The sequence below is a fragment of the Phaethon lepturus genome, unplaced genomic scaffold (genome assembly GCF_000687285.1).
Source record: "Phaethon lepturus isolate BGI_N335 unplaced genomic scaffold, ASM68728v1 scaffold14327, whole genome shotgun sequence".
Lineage (NCBI taxonomy): Eukaryota > Metazoa > Chordata > Aves > Phaethontiformes > Phaethontidae > Phaethon > Phaethon lepturus.
Window position 1 is genome coordinate 31320 of NW_010552613.1, and position 20943 is coordinate 52262.

Genomic DNA, 20943 nt, shown 5'->3' on the forward strand with positions numbered 1-20943 from the left:
GTAACCACTGCCTCAACCTAATATCAATCCCTTCTCATACCCTATCGATACTTTCTTCTACCTTAATTCTTTGCCGAATTCCAGTATGTGTGTTCAGCAATTTTATTAGCCAGCACATGACTAGTACCAGAGAAATTCACCCAGTAAAATCACAAACTAAGCTTTTTGATATGTTTAAAATCAGACACTCCAGAGCCCTATCTGTTTCTGCCGTGACCCAAATGCTGTCAAACTGGCTAAAATGTTGGAGATTATATATACATGACAGTGTGTATAAACTCATGGTTGTTATGTGTTATGTTGCTAAGAAATTGAGTCTGTCTTTAGAAATGAAAATGGGACCTACAGATATTCAGAAAATTGCAGGATCAAACCCTGTTTTATGCATTGTATGAACAACACTTATTTAAATGGACTGTGTAATTTCAGTCCTGATGGATATGTTATACGTGAGCAGTGTTGCAATCTCTGCAAACTCAATTAAGTAAACAATCTATGATATCATTTTTACAGAAAGATAAGCTCAATCTCTATGATTGTCTCATATGTGTCATCTCACTCCCTTTATTCCAGTGTTCTCTAAGTTCTGAAATCTCACCTCATCTGTACTATCTCATGATAAACAAAGTGACTGGACATACAGAATTACTTAGTTCCACTGTAATTTAAATCCCTTGATGTTAATTTTAGGCCTGAGGTTATGTACTGAAAGTTTTTAACAACCCAAAGCTTAAATGATTTTGGAAGAATATCTTTTTTTGCAGCAGAGAGTAACATGTAAAAAAATTCCCTATGCAACCACAATTCCAATCATCATGAAACAGATTTTTTCCTTTACACTTAAAATGGGTAAATATATGTCAGGATGTACTTAAAGGAATGCTTTGTGAATCAACACACCCCAAACTCATTTAAAAAGTTTTAAATAATTTTGCCCTAAATGCAATGAACACTTCCATATAAAATACTACTCTAGTTGGATTAGGTTTAACAGTTGACATCCAAATCTTATTATCTGTAAATGTTAGTCCATATAAATTCCACTAAAATCTGATGGCAATTAACTCTTCAATCAGACTTAAAATCTACAAACACCCCCCCCAAAAACAAAGATCCACATCTCAAAAATGGACGGACGGTTATAGTCAATACCGCACAGACCATTTAATAGGAGACAGAGTGTATTGTTCAACCATACAAGCTGTGGTCCATGTAAAAGTCAATTCAGGGTGTCCATCACCTTCTTTTGCGTGCAGCATTGTGGTGTGCAACTGTCACAATTTGCCAAGTCACTCCCTTGACTGATAGAATAAAATATAGCCAGACTCTGAATTTTTTGATATATCAGAGGTCAGACCATAGAATTCTTCAATAGCTTGAGCATCTATTTTCTGCAAAATAAATCAAATTGTTTAATGTGCTATTAGGTAAAAGAAATACCAAAGACAAATTCAGTTATTTGTTTCAGGGTAGCAATTAGCAAATTCTGTTTGCAATTTAAGCAGTGAAAGGGTAATATTCAGGGGCTAAGCCCTACTGATCTCACTCATGGAAGTCAATAGGAATGTCCGTCTCTGAGAACCTAACTGAATTAGGCTTTTTCCAATAACACAGAGACTCCTTGGAATGCCGTAGTGAACACTGTTAAAACACATAAATGTGACCATATCACTCCACCTTTCTGAAATTTCCAGAAACCCTCCAAGACATGCCCCATCCAATGTCCCAGTTCTTCCTTTCACCCATTGGATTTACTCCAGGGAGATCAGACTCAAGACCCCAGTTTTGCCAAGGTGCCACAGTGACATAAAGGGTTTGCTTAGGCATGAACTGCAGTATGTTTAGACAGAATCTGTAATAGCTGTGGGCCAGATCCTCTTTCAATTTACATCCAGACAACAGATGTACAAAATCCAGACTTTCTTCTAACTTCCCAGTTGTTTAACAATTAAAATTCTACAGCAACACTAACTTTACCCAGTCAAATTTTCCCAAGTGATATTGCCAAGGATTGCAAAATAGTTCCTGGATATTTTAGGTTTTGATGAATTAAATTGATTTTATTAGGTGTGAATAAATGTTCCATAAATAATGAAAACATTCCAAATTAAACACTTGAAGTCTGATATTAAAAACATTTGATGTTGCTCTGAAATAGAACAACCCCCTCTGACATTGACAGACTAAGAACTACAGGAATTGTTTGCAGTCTCAGTTCCTAACAGAGTTAAGCTAAATGTCACATTACAACCAAACCATAGTTTGCAGACTAGTAATCTATACCCAGATCTGGGTCAGAATTTTAACCCCAAATAGAGAAGAGAACATAAACACAAATGTTGTGCTCATGACCTTCAGCATACTGACCTCTACAATGTCATCATCAAACAAGAGCCAAAATCCATGACTTTTCACAATAGTAATATAGTGTCCCCGATTCGGTCCACTAGAAAGCGAAACGAAACCACAAATCCAAAAATATTAGAAGATACTATTGAGTCCACTTTGATAAGTCACATTTTCATATGCAGGTAGACTGAATTATAACTGCTATGAAGAACATGGTAAACCCATGCCTGGTGGTACAACACACATGTACTCCTCTCACCTTTTTACTGACTTGTTGCAAAAACTTCATCAACTTAAAGCTAAATGTGTTGTTTTCATCTAGCCATGACCATTTGCAAATTAACCTATAGAACACCGAACGATTTGCTCATGGCAGACAGCAACTATTGCAAATATTTTAAAAACATTATGAACTAAATTTAAGGGGGAAAATTGTTTGATATCAAATGTGAATACTTAGTTACGTACAGGCTTTGAGAAGAGGCAGAATAAGTCGTATGCCTAGAGCTCCAAGGATTTTTCCATCTGTTTCATATTTGACAATACCCCATATGTGAGAAGCTTTATTAAAGGTATCCTTTTCATTGCCTTGACAGGAGACCAAGGTGATCTGCTGTAGGGCCTACACACTAGCAACATCTGGCCCTCACAGAGTCCTGGCTCCCAAGCGCTCTAAGTGGACTGATGAGGAAGCAGACAGTTCCATTAATTTAAGCCAATCTTGTGACTTTTGGAGGCCTGAGACATTGTTTTTTAAACACGTACAGATTTACTATGAGGGAAGGTGGCTAAGAGGTTCAGGCCAAGTTATAGGCAAGTTGGTGCAACAGCAGGGTTTATGTCCTCCCTTCCACTTTCCCCACATTTTTGTCAGGCGTGTCTCTGCCCTTGGCAAAGGTCTGGCAACAGATTGAGATATACGTGAAAGTATCTTACCTTCCGCAGTGAACAACAACAGCTACCAAGTCGTACATCCGATCTAAGTTGACAGCATCGCCAGATGTGTTGAAGAGTCGTAACTCCAGGGGAAATACTACACGATAAGACAGCTTAGTATACCTGTGTAATTGCTCCATATACTTGAATCTCTTGAGGTGTAAGGCAAGAATCATTGGCAGCTTTTTTACTCTCATCCTGTGAAATCATTAGAGTGCATACAATAAAGACCTGCCCAGTTCAAAGCCATTTTTGTCTTTCCTTACTGAGTAAACATTTGCATTATAAAAGCACTTTGTAAGTAACAGTAGTCAACTAGCAGTAGCTTCTAGACTAAGACACATGTAATAGCTCTGAAACTGTCTGTAGGTTCTCTGGCCCAGACAGAGAATGCAGCTGGGGTATAAGGCTTCTAGATATCTACACACAATAAATATCAAGGAGGACGTTTGTCAAAGCCCAGGAGGGACATGGTGAAATAGCCTGCTCTTCACTTACCGTTTCTGTGCCTCTTGTTTACTGCAGCAAGTTTCACAGTAGTATTTCTGTTCACTACATAAAGTCTCCGTGTTACTGAAGTCTCTGTAAATAAATACAATTATCAGTTTTTAAAGGATCTTAACACTTTTGCCCCACTTGGGCTGATGAACTGCAACTCTAAAATAACACACAGGATGAAACCCTCTCTCCACCAAGTCCAGTTTTCTAAAAGATCTAAAGCAACTGCACTGGGGTTTGTAAAGGTACTTAAGGTATCTGGCTGCTGTGACAGTGCTGTATTAGGAGCTGAGGCCCTCCATAAATAGAGGGTCAGGTATCTCAAAATGGATTTATATCCTGGTCTCTTACATGTCAAGGGGCTGCCTAGACTTGGGTGTAGTCACTCAGTCCATCCAGTCCCTTTTAAAATTATTTGCAGAATGGAACAGCTTCAAGTGCACTTCTGTCATCCCCAAATAGCTCACATTCTATGGTGTTCTTCTGTAAGAGAGGTTTGAATCTTCTTACAGAAAAGAAATAAATTGAACTCAGTCTTCTGTATCCTCTAACCTCTTGAACGGTCATCCAGAAGTTATTTCATTATACCTTCTTGTTGGCTAAAAAGGAAAGTGTCAGCTGGTATAAAAGATTTTGTAAATCCTGATCTAGTAAATAAGCTTGGAAATGTTTTTGGATTGAGCTTTTGAAATGCGAGGGGCAGAGAAAGGCTGGTTTGATACTGCTGCTCAGTGCACAGAAAAGATTTGTCAGAAGTCACAATGCTGGTATGTTTTGGAGCAGAAAAAACTTAAATGTTAAAAAAAACACTAATTTTTTGTCACCTCTAGTGTTACATTGCAGCTGAGCAGGTGTTTTGAGAACTGTAAATGCAGACATAAGCACCTATCTTTGACTTTAAGCACACAAGTTTTCCTGTGACTTTGGGCCTTAAATAAATATATCTGAAGCACAGAACTGTCCTGTCGATTGCACTTACATTGTACCTCATAGGCTTCTGAATTACAGACAAATTCAGACCCATTCTAAAATTGTAGTCCACACGCATGGAGGCTGAAGCCGCACTGTCTGCAATTTCAGCCTGCTCTCACAGTAGGCAGAACCAGAATCATCTTGCAAAGGCAAAGGGAGGATTCTGGATGATTATTTCTTCCAGGCATCGTCACCACAGGGGCAGATGGGAGAGCTGAGGCTATTCAGATTGCCAGGGCACATGTATTAGAAATTATTTACATAACTTCATAAAAGAGGAGGATTTTCCATTTTCAAGTTTTAAGCTCTTTAAAGTTGACAGAGCATGACAGAGAGGCACTTCATATGACTGAATAATAGTTGTACTAACTGAGAATGCTTTTATTAGTTTTTTTTTCCTTTATATGGTCTTAAACAATTTGATCAGAAAGTCCTGAAATTTAGGACAAAATAAATCTCTTGAAAGATAAGTTGCAACAAAATTCTGATCATAAGTATAATCTTTTAATCTAAAAGAAAAATAAAGCACAATCACTGGAAAGGATTTGCAGTAAAACGTTGATCTTGAATATCTGATTTCACATTTGAATTTGAATTCAAAGACAAAATTAACTGAATTCAGCTGGTTCTTCTGAAAAACATGGTAACTTTTCAGGGAATCATAAGTGAAGAAGTGAAACTTTAGAAAAGATCAGAGACAGGTTATATGTGTGGGGAACATAATGCTGCAAGATTCAGTAAAACGTGCTTGTGTAAGCTTCAGGTCTTCTATTAAGGGAAGAGTCTGATATTTATTTTCAAAAGTGCAAAGTCTCAATTTAAACAAACAAACAAACAAACAAACTTACTCGTGGAATTTATTAGTTTCCTTTCCACCTCAAAGTGAAGCAACGGAAATAGTATTTTTCTAACATAAAGAAACATGTACAGATGGTAGAAATTTGATAGATATCGATTTGTTCCATGCCAAGCCTCCCATGAAAATGAATTAAACTCAAAGAGCTTCTGAATTCCTTTTAAAACATATTTATTATTCTGAAACCAATAATATCTAACATTTTAAATGATAAGTTGACTGCTCTGGGAATTACATCTGTGAAAACCAGAGAAATATGCACTTAGAAAAATACTTGATAAGCTAAGGGACATTCTCTTACATGTCCCTTAGCATTTGTTCTTTTGTTCCCTTGTCTTTTATTTCCACCTGACAGGCTGTGACTCTATTCTACCAAATCAGGTGAGGCACAGTCACGGAATTTAGAGGCATTACTAATTCACTTATTTAGCACATATTAATTCCTTTTCTGTACCAGGAACAAAACTGGTGGCATATTTATAAGCGGTAACTCCTTGGGGGAAGGGACACATGCAGGTGAGAAGTAGATGCTTGTGCTTCCCTTTACAACTGCAACTTTAGTAGCTGTTTCATCAAGCAAGAAGTTTCAGTGTGACATTTCTAATGCATGTTGAACAGTTAAAAACAACCGATCATTGACTGGAGTTCATGCAACGTCTGCATGTACAAGAACTACAGGCTTGAGGAACTTTTCTCTGTATCTGCAGAAGTAGTTTCAAACATTTCTAACTCTTTCCTATTCCATTAACAGGCCAATCTGCATTTTATTTATATAGTATTTTAACAGGAGAAAGGAATTTTTAAATACAACTGCTCAAGACATACTAATTTATCACTGACCTCGTGGGCTCCCACAGTTCATCTCTACATGCTCTATGCCACAGTGTGAAAGATACTTTCTGTTGTTTATATGCATAAATAATACAAATTTTCTGTTTTAAGAGATGAGAAAATTTTTAGTGGAATAAAAAAGCACAGGCAGACTAGTTAAAAGTCAGGATCGAATGGACTGGTAAACTTTGCAACTCCTAGTGGAAATAAAGATGGAGATGTACTATATTTGTTATCAGACTTCTTTTGCTTCAGGCCCGATTGTCTACCCTGTGGAGTTAGACTATGCCAGAGGTTTGTATTCTTTGGACCTCTTATGTACACAAGGACCTTTTCAATCTGAAAAGCTACAGAAATAACTAAAAAGAACATTCATCTGTAGTGGCAAAGAAATTCATTCTACTTAAATGTTATCTTGCAGTTTTTCTTTAATTTACCTTTTCAATGCAGTAGCATTTAAAGCTGTAAAGACACAGCAAAGCAGTTATTAAAAAAAAGGAGACAGCGAAGTTACAAAAACCACAAAGGCACTTACACTTCATTTAGTAATGTATAATACCACAGAGCAATGAGACGAAATCCATATTCTAACGGAATATATGTTTTCTAAACAGAGGTAGACATGCTTCTAGTGTAAAAGACAATCAGAATAAATGATAGGTGATGACTCTCTTCCTGTTTACTCTAAATAGCAACCTGCACCTCCTAATCTCAAAAAGCCGAAAACTGCGATTTTGCTTCACTGTATTTCCAAAAGGAACAATGGGTGGACTTCAAAATGCATCTCATGCTGTTGGAGTAAAGGCAAATACTGTACTGGGATGTACAAACGGATTTACAGGGCATCCATTCTTCTCAGGATTGTGTAGATCGCTGCTGGAATATTGCTCCTAATTTTAGGCAACTGTACTTCAAGAACGATTGAGTTCAAGAGAGAGGTTCAACTGGAGAGAAGGCCGAAGAGTAATGAACGTGAGCAGAGATCTAGAGAAGATGGCCTGTGAAGGAAAGGTTGAATGACCTTGGGCTGTTAACTTAAAAAGAAAGTGATTACATTCTTCCTGTATGTAAAAGGCTAAGAGGAAGGGGAGTGACCCCTATTTTATGTCCACGGTACACAGGGCAAGTAGAAAAGGGCTTGAACTGAAACAAGGAAGATTCACATTACGCAGCGGGAAAAACTTGCTAGGAGTAAGAACAGAAAGGACTGGGATAGGCAATCGATCTAGTACTGCTAAAAGATCTTTTGGAACAGGCTGGACAAGCATCCTGTCTGAGGTGGCGACAGGGGATGACCTCCTGGGGTCCCTTCCAACTCCACCATTCACCTGTTGCTTGCAGTAGTGCAGATGCAGTTCAGTGCAAACGCAGTACAGTGGCTGTTCAATAGTAGAAGTTCTACTGGTACTTCTACTGAAGTACTTTGCATAAAAAGGCCTTTCCAAACAAAACATTTCCAAGAAGCTTAACTATTAAGAAATAAAATAAAAATTGGAGAAAGCTGAAGTACAGATGGTAACAGCAGCCATTTCTAACAAGTTCACCAGACTAAGCTGTAAGAAAAAGTCAGTCTCCAGTAACTGTGTATCATAAAACCAAAGAACAACTCAGGCTAGAAAGGGCCTCAGAATATGCACACTTCACTCTCCTTACATGTCAATGTGATTTCAAATTGTGATTTGAACACCATAGGGGAAGGTAAGTAATGCTGACACAAGAAGTTCAAAGCAGTAACTACAGCAAAGAACTTAAAACTGTGCTAACAAAAGTCTGCAGTACCAGTATGGTTCAATTATCTGTGACCATGAACAGACAAAGAGACAATAGCGAAAAAAAGAAAATAATTTACTCCTTTCTAAAGCTGCTCTTCATTTTGCTCACCTTTTAAAATGAGGCTAGTTACTGCAGTGCAGACTTCTTGAGGGCTAGAAGGCTGAATGGAAATTGAGAAGGAAAAAAACTCTCTGGTTCTAGCACTTTAAAGTGTAACAGAAGTTACTTAGTACAGCTGTGGCATCCACACAGAAATCACTGCTTTCTGACTCAGGGAACTGTTAGTACCTCAGGGAACTGTTAGTACCTCACGTGTTTTCTCTTTCTGTATCTCTCAGTTTGGGGTGAGATGCCAGGCAACCCTTCCTTGGCATTCCAGAATAACTGTTAAATGCATTTTCAAAGTTGGCAGCAATTTTGGAGCTTGAAAGAGTAATTTGACCAACTGATAATCATTACCTTAGAGCAGCAACATATTGTCTTAAATCTAGGTATTGGTTTAATGTATCAGTGCCAAAACTCCAGATGTTTTAAATTTCTCAGAATAATCATCCATGCAAGTCTGAAAATTATTTTGATCTCTGAAGTATTTGTTTAATAGTTAAGAGTGTACTAGGAGCAGAACTGAACCTTAGAATAAAATACTACTCCCTGTAATTTTAGGATGAGACACAGAATGAGAAACTTATATAGCAGAAAAATATACTTTTGAAATCTTTTGCTCTCTAGGGACTCTAGTCACTCGGCAAACCACACACTTAACTTTTAATATGCTCATAAGTCCTAATCAACAAAGCACTTCAGTAGAAGCTTAAAGATAAGCAGACTTAAATCCCTTTGAAGCCAATTATTATTCTGCAGCAATTCTTCCAGATGACAAGGTAATCAATTATTTTCCCCAAGAGATTTTTTTTTTCTCTTTCAAACACATACACTGAAAGAGAAAATGAGTAAAACAAAATACATTAATGTATATTTTGTCATTAGAGAAAACATCCAGTTTACAGTCTTTTTCTTCTGCTTAGGAAAAGCTCAAAAACCAACATTATACTACTTCTCTTTTCCGTACCTACTAGACTTGCAAAATTTAGCAAAGTCAGACGGAACTATCTGCCAAAGAGTTGCATTAATTTACCTTAGACAGTGTGTAATTGATGTGTTCTGCTCCACATCAACAGAAAGGTCAAGAAAATCTTCATCTTTGCTACTAACCTGTTGCAAAAAATATACGTGTAAAACAGAGACTTAGTAAAATGCCATACATCTAAGTGTTGTTTATATCTATGTGCAAATGCTAAAGATAGAACAATTTCTGCAGAAATAAATTACACAAAAATAATTCATTTCAATGCTTTAAATTTTTTTTCTAGTTCCGTGTGACTGTATTTCTTAGTAACTCTACCAATCCAGCTTCCATAACATTTAACTTCCACCTGTTCCACTTATCCAAGCCCACCAACTATGGGCCAGTGACTGCAGTCCACAGTTCTTTAAAGGGGGACCATCATCTCCTATATTAGTTGTGACTGATGCAGTATGTATGTTCCCTTGTTATGCGACACAGCATAGTTTCTTCTTTTACTGAAATTTTATTTACCTTTTGTCTCATATATTACACTATAAAATCACAGTTTATGCCCTACATAATTATGTTCACTGTTAAGGATGTAATGAAGATATTTTCCAAATAAGCATCTGTCAAGAAATGTCATATTTAACCATGTTATCTTTTCTCGCCAGTGAGCATTCAAAAGGCTGGCTTTATATTTATGGTTGACATAGCTGCATTTCCCCATTAAATACTGTTCCTGGTCAATAATTTTGGTTAAGAAATTAAAAGATTGAAGGTAAGAATGGCAAAGTGATAATATTTTACAAAATCATTTTGGTTTTTCCTGATTTTTTTTTAGATGGAACAAGAGGAGAAGAATTCTAATAAAGAGTCTTTATTTTAAAAATATAACCTCAAACATTTTCAGCATGACAGATCTTGATTTTTGCTTCAAAAAATGATTTTCACTTAGAGTATTTAATCTTGAAGATGATATAAAAAAATCATCAAAACAAATAATTGTTGTAATACTTCAACTGAGTCAAAAAGACTGCAGAATTACTGCATGTGAGTTTAGTCATATTCATAACAACCAATTCTGTTTATAAAATGCTGCATGAATACTCCATATTTTGCCTCTTACGATTACATTTCCTTAGAATAACTAAATCAGATGATAGGATAGTGGAGTTCAAAAACTTCAGTGAGAGGCTGAAGCCATTGTTCTGACACAAGTCCCTCATGCTCAGATTTCTGCAATTCTATGGATGTGGAAGTTATGTGCTACTTTCAGCTCATCTTTGCGTTATGATGTCAGGGATCCTATAAACATGCTGAATGCAGCCCGTATCAGTCCTGAATCCAGAGAAACACCTTTAGCAGGATGAATTTTGATATTATCAAAGATGTAGAGAGCCATAATGCATACCCAATTAAAACGAACTGCAATTCTCCAAACAAAAATCCTCCCTGAGGCACGATTTGACCCACAGGGGACAGGAAACCACAAAACTGGCAGCAGTCAACTGCAGTATAAACTGCTAGAATTCAAAAGATAGACCAACAAAGCTTCAGAGAACATTGCGTCTCTATGGCTGGAACTAGAGTTCTGTCAAACACATTGCATCTCAAGAAAGAGGTTAAACACTTGGAAAAGTCTTTGGCAAGTATAGTGTTTCATCTGAATACCACGAAGCAGCAAGGAATTTTGTTGTTGTGTTCAGCACATCAGATATTTACTGAAAGGGGAACATGGGCTAGTTGGAGCTAGAATAATACAGACCAAAGCTAATGGTAGCTGGAAAACCAGATTCAAACTGCACTCTCTGTAAGTGAGAATAAGAAATGCTGGAATCTGAATGGTTCTTCATGCACTACATATGAATATTTTAGCAAAGGAACATCTTTTAACTCATTTTACTCTTTCAAGATACAATAATACAAGAAAAACAAACTGGAAAAGTAATCCTGAGTAGTACACAGTACTTCTGCATTCACAGGAAGCTACAGACAAGCCTTCCTACAGCAGCAGTACCTAGTGCTATTTTTTCCATAAAGCTTGGTCACTTTGAATTACAAACAGGGTGTTGTGCAGTTTTGCTCTTATCCAAGGACACATTCTGACTTCAGTACAGTTTGTCTGAGTAAACACTGGATATTAATTTAGAATTAGGCCACTACTGTTTAAAGGAGCTTGTCGGTTAAAAAATAATTCTACCTTTTCACTTATTTTAACTTGCTATTATTACTTCGGTTTTTATAATTGAAATAGATTAAAGAAATAGTTTTCAGTATCTTTCTCATGCTTTCACTTATGCGAGCTTGTTCCAAAGCTGGTCTAACCCCTTTTTTCATGTTGACTATCACTATATCCCTTTTTCCACCCCCACTCTGATCCAAATCCCTGGAGAAGTCGTATTTTCTTGGCGTACAGAGCTATTCTTTATGATTAGAAATATCAGAGCATGTTCTTTACACGTCTAGTAGGACCTGGGTAGGGTTTATCTCACCTAACTTCAGCTGTCCAAAGGTAGACATTTAACCTCAGCTTGCTATCTGAAGATGCCTTCTCCGGGCATCTTCTCCCATCTTAATGCAGATAATCTAAAGCTGCATTTTCTTTAGAGGAAGCCCTTGGTAGCAGTACTGGTCTGAGTTAAAAACACATTATTCTTAGGCCAGATCAGTTCGCTGGCCCAGTTCACAGCATTGCTGCACCAACAATTGCAACAGCTCAGTAACACCATGCAGCCAGGACAAGCTGTGTGGAACAGAATACCTGATACTGCTAAAAACTTTGCATTTCATGAAACAGCCTAGAGACAGACAAAAAGAGCTTCCTGCAGGAGCTCCTTTGCAATCTCCATCATCTACAGAAGGAGCTGAGAAAACTAGTTCATCCTTGACACCTACCTTTTACAAAGCAAAGGTTAGGCGAGGTTAATTCCAACTTTTTTGGAAACTCAGTGTCACTGTTCTCCCCAAAACAGATTTTTTTTCCTGTCTGTGTTACTCTTTCACATCGCAACCTCACAGAGAGAAACTTTTTAAATTATTATTTCTTTTCCCTTAAAGTAGAAGCATGTAATTGAAAACCACAGAAATCAAAAGGAGACTTGCAATCAAGTTTCCTAAAACTAATTTTTACTCATACTTCAAATATAAGAGACTTCAAACTGACAGAATCCTCTAGAAAATATTGGGGAGATAAAAGAAAACATATGGTTCGTTAATAACAAACCTTCTGTATACCAGTCACATTCTTAGGATTGAATTAACATAAATTCATCTTAACATTTCTGTTATTCATGGAATAACGATGTTAATATCTTCTCCCAAACTTACAGGAAAAAGGAAAGGTACTGATTAACTAGCAAGGATTTTAACTGTAGAGATATGTATTAGGACAGCAAGACTTGGCATAGGTTAGCCAAGTAATGCCTAAAAAAATAAATTTTTAGAAAAGAATATACTCACTTCAAGAAGTAAAGTCTACAGGAATATCCACAATTCTCAGATGTCTGAAAAGATTCATATATTTATATATATAAAACGTATCTATCTATTAAGGGGCCACAACCAAAAAAAAAAAAAAAAATCTATCCCAATGCTTACGGTTTCACAGTTCAAACATCTAGTTTCGTTAGTCAGTGTTCCCTGAAAAATCTCATGCACCCAGGTGAGTTCTTGTTTATTGTTCTCTTCAGCTTCATTCATGTTGCCATTTTTCAGTTTCCCATTTTGCTTTTCCTGTTTCTTCTCCTCCTGCAAAATGTCTGCGATAGTGTTGAGCAGGTAATTTAAAAACTCATGTGCATCCTGCTGCATGTAGTTGTCAAAGAGATCTGTGAAGAGAGTCAAGAATTCTGAAGTTGAGTATATTCTTTCCTTCAAGAAAGCAAACTAAATTCATTATTTCTTTCCAAATACATGTAGTGGCCCTTGCTCAGCAAAGTATTTAGAATCATGCCAAAGAAGAGCAGTTTTGCAGCCACGCTGGCTCCACTGAAGCTACTTTGGGGGAAGGCTTCATCTCACCTAACTTTAGCTGTCTGAAAGGTTACACTCTTCTTTGGAGTTGGTTGTGTAGGCTCCCACTACAGTCAATGAAGAAAGTAAGAGGGTGACTCGTGCTAAATTAATTCCTTAGACTAGACGCCTAACTTTAGGCAGCACTGACTCCCACTCATATATTCAAAGTCCCTCCCTCAGGAACATCACAGAGTTTGGACAGTAAAACACATGGCTGGGGAAACTGAAGATGTTGGATGCTGACACATACTGGTGTACTGTGTCTGGCTGGGATGGAGTTACCTTTCCTCATAGCAGCCCATACAGTGCTATGTTTTGTACGTGTGGCTAGAACGGTGTTGGTAATGCACCAATGTTTTGGCTATTGCTGAGCAGTGCTCACACAGCTTCAAGGCTGTCTCTCCACACACACATCCCCTCAAAGGCTGGTAGGCTGGTGGTGGGCAAGAAGTTGGGAGAGGATACAGCTGGGACAGCTGACCCAAACTGACCAAAGCGATATTCCATGCCATGTGACTTTGTGTTCAGCAATAAAAGCTAAGAGAAAGAAGGGTAGGGAGAATTCATTAAAATGTTTGTCTTCCAAAGTAACTCCTATGCATACCAAGGCCCTACTTCCCAGGGAGCAGCTGGAAATCGCCTGCTGACGGGAGGTAGAGAATAAATCTCCTTTGGTTTTGCTTTGCTTCTGCAAGTGGCCTTTGCTTCTTTTTATTAAACTGCCTTTATCTCAATGCACAAGTTTTTTTTCATCTTATTTTCTCCCCCTGTCTTGCTGGAGGGGCGGGGATTGAGAGAGCGGCTTGGTGGGCATCTGGCAGACAGCCAAGGTTGACCCACCACAAATAGTAATAACACCACCATCTAACAAAGCCCATTTTTCACACACAAGTCTGATGACCAGAGACTTGTCCTCTTCAATAAGAAATGCTTGCAGGAGGAGGGGAGACTATCTCAGTGGTGATTTAGTACAGCCTTCTTCAGTGACGGCTTAATTTGCCCATCACATTGAAGAAAAAGAATCTGTGTTCCCAAGAAATGTGTATTTTTATCCCCCTGCTCCTGAAAAAGCTCACATGGATTTCCTCAGTAAATATTGCACAGATCCTTCAGATTTGCAGTGTCTAGCCTGGACACAGCAAATCTGGCCCTAATTTAAAAGCTGAAAACATAAGATCCAGTCCCTAAGTGATCCCCAACAGTGTGGGGGCATTTATCACTAGGTGACTCAGAGCTAGCTTTGTCACATTTTCAAATGCCTGCTCTGGAATGAACAGTCCACCCATTTATATGCTGTCCCCAGGAAGCAATTTCTTCCAGGTGTTCAACTCGTACTTTGTCTCTTCATTCAAAGCTCCCCTGTTTCTAAGCATACCACCCACATTGATATGAATCCAGACCAAAATGGAGCTGTGTGGCAGGCTTCCTTATTTTAAGGTGTTCCTCACATCCCTTAGATAAAACGACTACTACAAGACTAGGCATATGCTGTTGCCACCCTAACGCTCAAAAAGGGCCTGATGCTTCACAAAGTAAGACTGTGCCCACCACTTCTAACAACTAGAGCAGCAGGTGGTGGGTAGTCCACCGAACACCCCTACATACATACGGTTACCTACCCTCCAGGGTGGACTGGACTAGTGGTGCCTGCAGCACTCTAGGTCACCCAGTTTCTATAGTGCCAGCTGCCCTCAATGTTTCTCTCTGCCATACTCCACGAAAAATAATTAAAAAATTATGGCAGAGTGTCGCCCTATTCCCAGCTCTAGCTCTCTGTTCAGTGAGGTCTGTCCCACCATGCTGTGAAGACATCATTAATTCAGGCACCTCTGGGAACTTATGAAACCTGGCATGGTTATTTCAAGCATAGTATCATGTACACAGCTACTAAAATATTAATATTTAAACCCTAAAAAGTACTGAAAGCAATTTACAAATCTAACCTGAATATCTGATTAATACGACCACATTGCCCCATTAAGCCACATTTATTTATACTTCCCTGATCAACACATGAATGTCTAAGGGGACTCCAGTTTTACACTTACCGTTCTCTTTTCGTAACCTTGATATGAACTTCTTTGGTGGAATAACTCCAACTTTCTTCTTCTGAGTAGCAATACTGTGGAAAAGATCTGCCAGGCAAGTCAAGAGATTTTCCTTCTTTTTCTGTTGGGCCTTGTATGATAATACATTTTCCCGAAACGGCCGGCAAAAATACAATGCCTGCAGCACGGAGTTACAGTAGCAGGTGTTCCCAAACTGCCATGTAAAAGTAAAAATAATCTTAATCCCTGGGCATCACAATAAAACCAGTTGCTTCATTCAGCTTCTGGCTTCTGTGTCCCTGTCACATACCAGCCATTTTGCCATGCATCTGCTGTAGAAACACATTTCTACACCCACACTTGACACTTCACCGAAAAAAAATATGGTGTTCTAAACTAACTAACATACAAAGTAAGTTTCCGCTTGCAAAAGATGTATTTATTGTAGTGGATCACATTAAGCTTGTTTCCATGTATTAATATACTCTTGCTGGGCTTTATCTTGCTGCTCAGTAGCAGAATGAGTAACGTTTTCAATTGAAAGAATTACTGTATCTGTTTTATTTATATGAGGATAAACAAGTGATTAAACAGCCTTCTTACTCATTCTCTCCTTAGTCAGATAAAAAAGCTCCTCCTAAGAGAGTCCCTGATGCAGACTGCTGTACCTTAAGCGTGTACATACTTCCATCACTTTCTACCAAAAAAACCAGACTGTCCCTCACATTTCATAGCTGAAACAGACTTTTAACTTTATTGAAGTGTGAGTTCTAATCACTGGAAACATTCACAGAAACAGTAAACTGGAAAATTTCTTAGAAAAATAAACTGTTTTCTCTGGGGGTGTATGAATCTATCTTCAAACATCTGATACAGTTTTGCAACCCACCTTGCCTAAAATTGGAATGTGAGGAGCACTTTTTCAAAGGAAGACAATTTTGCCTTAGAATAGGACTGAGGGAATTTAAAAACAAAAACAAAAACAAAAAAGAAATCAAGGCTCAAGTAACATCAAAGCCATAGTTCTGTATATGGTTTGCCTACTGAAAATGGTACTTACATTGACCAATCCAAAGTAGTGTTCATTGATTGGAAACTGCTCTGGGCCAATGTCTTTTTCCAGAGCAGAGGCATTGGTGCCCTAAAAAGAAGAGGGAAGAATTTATTTAGAATATTAAGATTCCAAAATAAAGTTATGGACAACATCAAGACAGAAACTCATTTTCTCCTTTCAGCTACAATTAGCCAAGCTATCTTGCTCTTACTAATGGGCAACCATGACACTTGCATAAGCCAATAAAAATATTTGTAGTTCTAGGTAGTGGAGCTGGCCCGACCTGGACACTCTAGTAATGACTGATTAGGAGTGAACAGGTCACAACAACAGTGGTTCTCCCCATATCCTTATCTCCTTTATTTTTACTTTGTCCGTGAACAGCTGGATCCCATTACCCTCTTGCCTTGTAAAGATACTTGTTGATCTTAAGTAAAACTCTTAAACGTATCTTGGATAAACCAGTTTCTAGATGTAAGGCAGGTTTTCAAAGCATTACTGAAACTCCTCTGAATCCTGTCTAATTTGTCAGCAGCCTTTAACAATACTTGGGCTCCAGACTGGCACGCAGTTCTACTAACAGCATTACAAATGTTAAAGGCAAGTGTAATATGTCTGCCATTTTGTCCCGAAGAGTGCAAACTGTTACATCTCTTAGTCACTGCCTTGGTGTGGGAAGTCATGTTCAGCTGTATCTTCACAGCTACTGGTCTGTGAGTACAATCACTAATTTTGCACGTGTTACAGGTAGTTTTGCTGTATTAAAATGCCCATTTTAGATTATCAAGCAAGCAAGGTAGATTGCTGCCAAAGACAGTGTCGTAACTCCTATCCGCTCTATAAGCATATAGATCCCTGTAGAACCTCACTAAAAATGCTGTATTTGGACAAGGATTCCCTACATACAATCATTCAAGTTTGTCAATATTTAATCTTCATGATAATTGCTTTACTGACATCATACATTTATTTCCTTACTGAGCATGCTCTGCAGTATGAAGTATTAATATATTATGCCTTGGAGCTTCTACCACACAAGAACAGCACAGTTGGTTGACTTCATAGAATCATGTAAAATGCCCCTATAAATATGCCAACATGTAAAACATCTGAAAATTTCAGAAATTTCCTGTGTTCCCAAGGTTTGTTCAATATAACATTTGCTCAGAGGGCTCATCAGCTAAAATTTTCAGTTACTGGTAACCAGATTCAACAGCTCTGGTGTCCCTTCCCCATCTTCTCCCCAAAGCCTGATTTGTATTTCCTTACTGCACCTACCATCACTACTGCTGGCTATATTAGATTATTATTTCATGTCCACTCATCAAAAGAAGATGATTTTAGTCAAAACAATCAGTGGCGTGGAACTCAGCACAGGTGCTCTTTGAGAGTTTGCAAGCCTTGAAAGTAAAACAGCTCCTTCAGGTTGGCAGCTTCCAGAAAATCTCCAAAGATTTTGTATTTCACATCCCATGATCAGATCTCTTTCCAGTCTCTCCCTTTCTCTCTCACACACAGAGCTCATTTCTCAGGCTGAGTGTATGTGATTTCCTAGACCTTTGAGACCTAAAGTACTTCATCTGCAATAGGCTCCATGCAAAGCTTGAGGGATACGTTGTATGTCCTTCCTGGGCTCTGCTAAGCCTGAGTGAGAAACACAGACAAAAGAATGATCTATACAAAGCAATTACTGGCTACCTTTCAATGGAGATGACAGTGTGATAATTATGTAAGTTCCATATGAAGATTCATTTCTTTGCTTGCAGAGGCAGCCTTGCCAAAGACGTACAGACTCAGCAAAGCATCCGACTTCCCAAGAGGGAGGAAACTGGTAGGCATTTGCCTAGCTAATATTAACAGTGAAGCAAACAGCCACTGTTACCCTTAAAACTTTGCTGATAAAAGAAAAACATGAGTACAGAAGATTAATGCAGCTTCTGAAGAAAACCATCTTCACATTAATATTCATTGTACAGCATCCAGATCAAAGCAAAGGTTCTTTTCTTCGATTACACGTTTAGCTTTCAAATCAAGTTCCTTAACGCAAGAATGAAATGAGTGTTTTTCCAGTTTTACAGGAAGTATTTTCCACACTGAATAAAATTCTCCCTGTAGAATTCATGGAAAATAATACCTCTAAAAAGTAACCTCCTACTCTTTCATGAACTATAGGTTAGTGTATGCTGTTAGACAAGTAGAAGGCAAGTGCTCTGCTAACTAGTTGCTCCTACATTACTCATTTGCCTTTCCTCCAGGGCCAGGGTTTCTTACTTCAGAGCATGCCAGATGGTTTGACAAATCCTTTCTAGTATTTAAGTTGTCTTGTAAATATTGTAAAAAAGAGCAAGAATCAGGATTTACCAAATAAAATTGTCACTGAAAACCAGAGAAATCCGTAATGTGCACTAACTTATCTTCATATAAAAGCAATATATTGCAAGGAAATTTCAAAAATACATGCTGTTGAAACAACATACACTTAGTAACAGCTCATCATAGGGCTATAGGTTGCTCTCCAAAACCAGGTTTTAGCTGTTGCAAATAAACAACGAAGCCCTGTGTACCGGTTTCACAATAAAACAGAGAGGTTAAATTCAGTCTTTGGGCAAGATGACATAACTCCCATGGACTTCATTAGGAGTTGTGACTTCTTATAGCAAGGGCAATTTCAGTCTGGTTTATTTCAAGATGACCCAAAAAATGCTGTTAAATTAACAGAAAAAGAAGAGTAGGAAAACAGGTAAGAAGCACCTGTCAGAAGACCTAATACTTCAAAGCAGTATGTATTTTTACATGGAGGAAAAAAAAAAAAGTAGACAATTTAGTAAACTCAAACCTTGCCATGCTGCATTAATTTTTATAAATTACATGTTTTGCATAGGAAGGCTCCTCAAGAAACAGTTGACATGATGGCAGAAGAAATGATTGGAAATTTTTCCAACCGAAGTGTACCAGAAGCTGTATACCCAAGCCAGGTTTAAATTGGAAAAAATACGTTATTAGAGATGTGTTAAAGATTATTTAGAACTCAGTTTAAACCAACCATATCAAATATAGAAAACATGTTAGCCTACTGAGGTTAATCTACAGAAAAATAAAACTGACAATTTAACATGGTTTTAAGCATGGTTGTGCTTGTTCCCACTCGCACTAAGTCATTTTGTTCACTTCTACAGTGAAAACCTGCTCAAACAGTTTTAATGCAATCCATTCTCTATGGTTGTATAAATGGTTCTGTGCTTCAGCTAGGAGAAATATCCTACCACAGCTGAATCTACTGTAGTTTCATAAAAACCAGCAAGAGCGGTAGTGTGGCTGCAGAGCCCACACAGGTCAATGCACTGGGATCTGGGACTGTTAAATAAATTCGTATCAGGGTATAGAGACAACAAAGGCAACAGGCTCCTTCTTAAAAGAATAATACACTAATGACGGAAATGCAACAAAGCGACTTGTGGCGGCCAGACCTTCTGAGAATGAGAACTAGGTCAACGTGAAAACTCCTACTATGTATTCTGTGGTGTTGGTGAACCTTGATTTCTCTGAAGTTTTACTACTTAATTCAACAATCAGTATTCATCCCTTATAAAGTGGCAAAGACATATAGTTGGAGACATAGCCAAGCATGGGTCAGTTCAGGCTAAGTCAAGATTTTTACCACAGCATCACTCCAAAAACATTCTGGCCATATGACCTATATTTTTTCCTGTTATTATTTTGCTCTAGGCCTTCCAATGGATAAGTCTGCCAGTTTTCATTTCAGCTGAAATTTCTGATAATGTTGCTAAGAGTATAATTTGTGCTTTGCATCACATGAAACAGATTAAGTAAAAAAAAATAAATCTGTTCCTTTGCACTTTAGCAGGCAAACAAAAACACAGTGCGGGGGTGGGGGGGAGGAGCCCACTGTCAGATTAGATCAATAAATCACGTGTAGCAAAACAACCTAAACACAATTATTCCATGGAGAATGAGAAATGGAATAGAGCCAATATGAAAGATACTTCAAACAGAAGACAGCAAATCAGGCTCAACTTTCCAGTGTGACAGCTATAAAAAAATGGCACTAACTTTCTAGAAATATGCATATGCTTAATTTCAAGTAAACGAGTACAGTAAAAAAATTAGGACCTTTTATAAGTCACCTGTGGAAAACCTATTAAATAGGTATCGCCAAATAAACAGAAACACAGTATGAATAACCATCAAACAACAAAATACAAAATAACAAGAAATACCTTGTTCACAAGAAAATCTAAATATATAAGAAAAAAACACATAAAAATTGAATCATAAAACAAAAATTTAACAACTATATAAAGAACAAGAGCTCAATGAAGGAAGATGGCTGGCCCATGATGATGGGCTTCAGATCATATACTGCTGTGAACTAGATTTTTTTTTCCTTTAGTATTCAGGCAAAGTGAGAGCCATGTGCCAGAAATAGAGTTGTTTCCTGAAGGGAGAAACTGAAGACTTAAGACAAACTAAGGGTGACATTTGGGCTGGCAGAAGAGAAATTAGAATAAAAATAGAAATGGCT

At 37.8% G+C, this 20943-nt stretch overlaps 1 protein-coding gene across 1 annotated transcript; it reads right to left on the reverse strand.

Moving 5' to 3' along the window:
• Nucleotides 1-1144: 1144 nt before the first annotated feature.
• On the reverse strand, nucleotides 1145-16487 carry USP46 (ubiquitin specific peptidase 46; the record flags this gene model as incomplete). Its single annotated transcript, XM_010291277.1, has 8 exons — nucleotides 1145-1391; nucleotides 2368-2446; nucleotides 3286-3483; nucleotides 3784-3867; nucleotides 9351-9427; nucleotides 12882-13111; nucleotides 15347-15560; nucleotides 16407-16487. Coding segments are annotated over 8 exons (1065 nt in total), but the record flags the coding sequence as incomplete, so codon positions are not given.
• Nucleotides 16488-20943: the final 4456 nt, after the last annotated feature.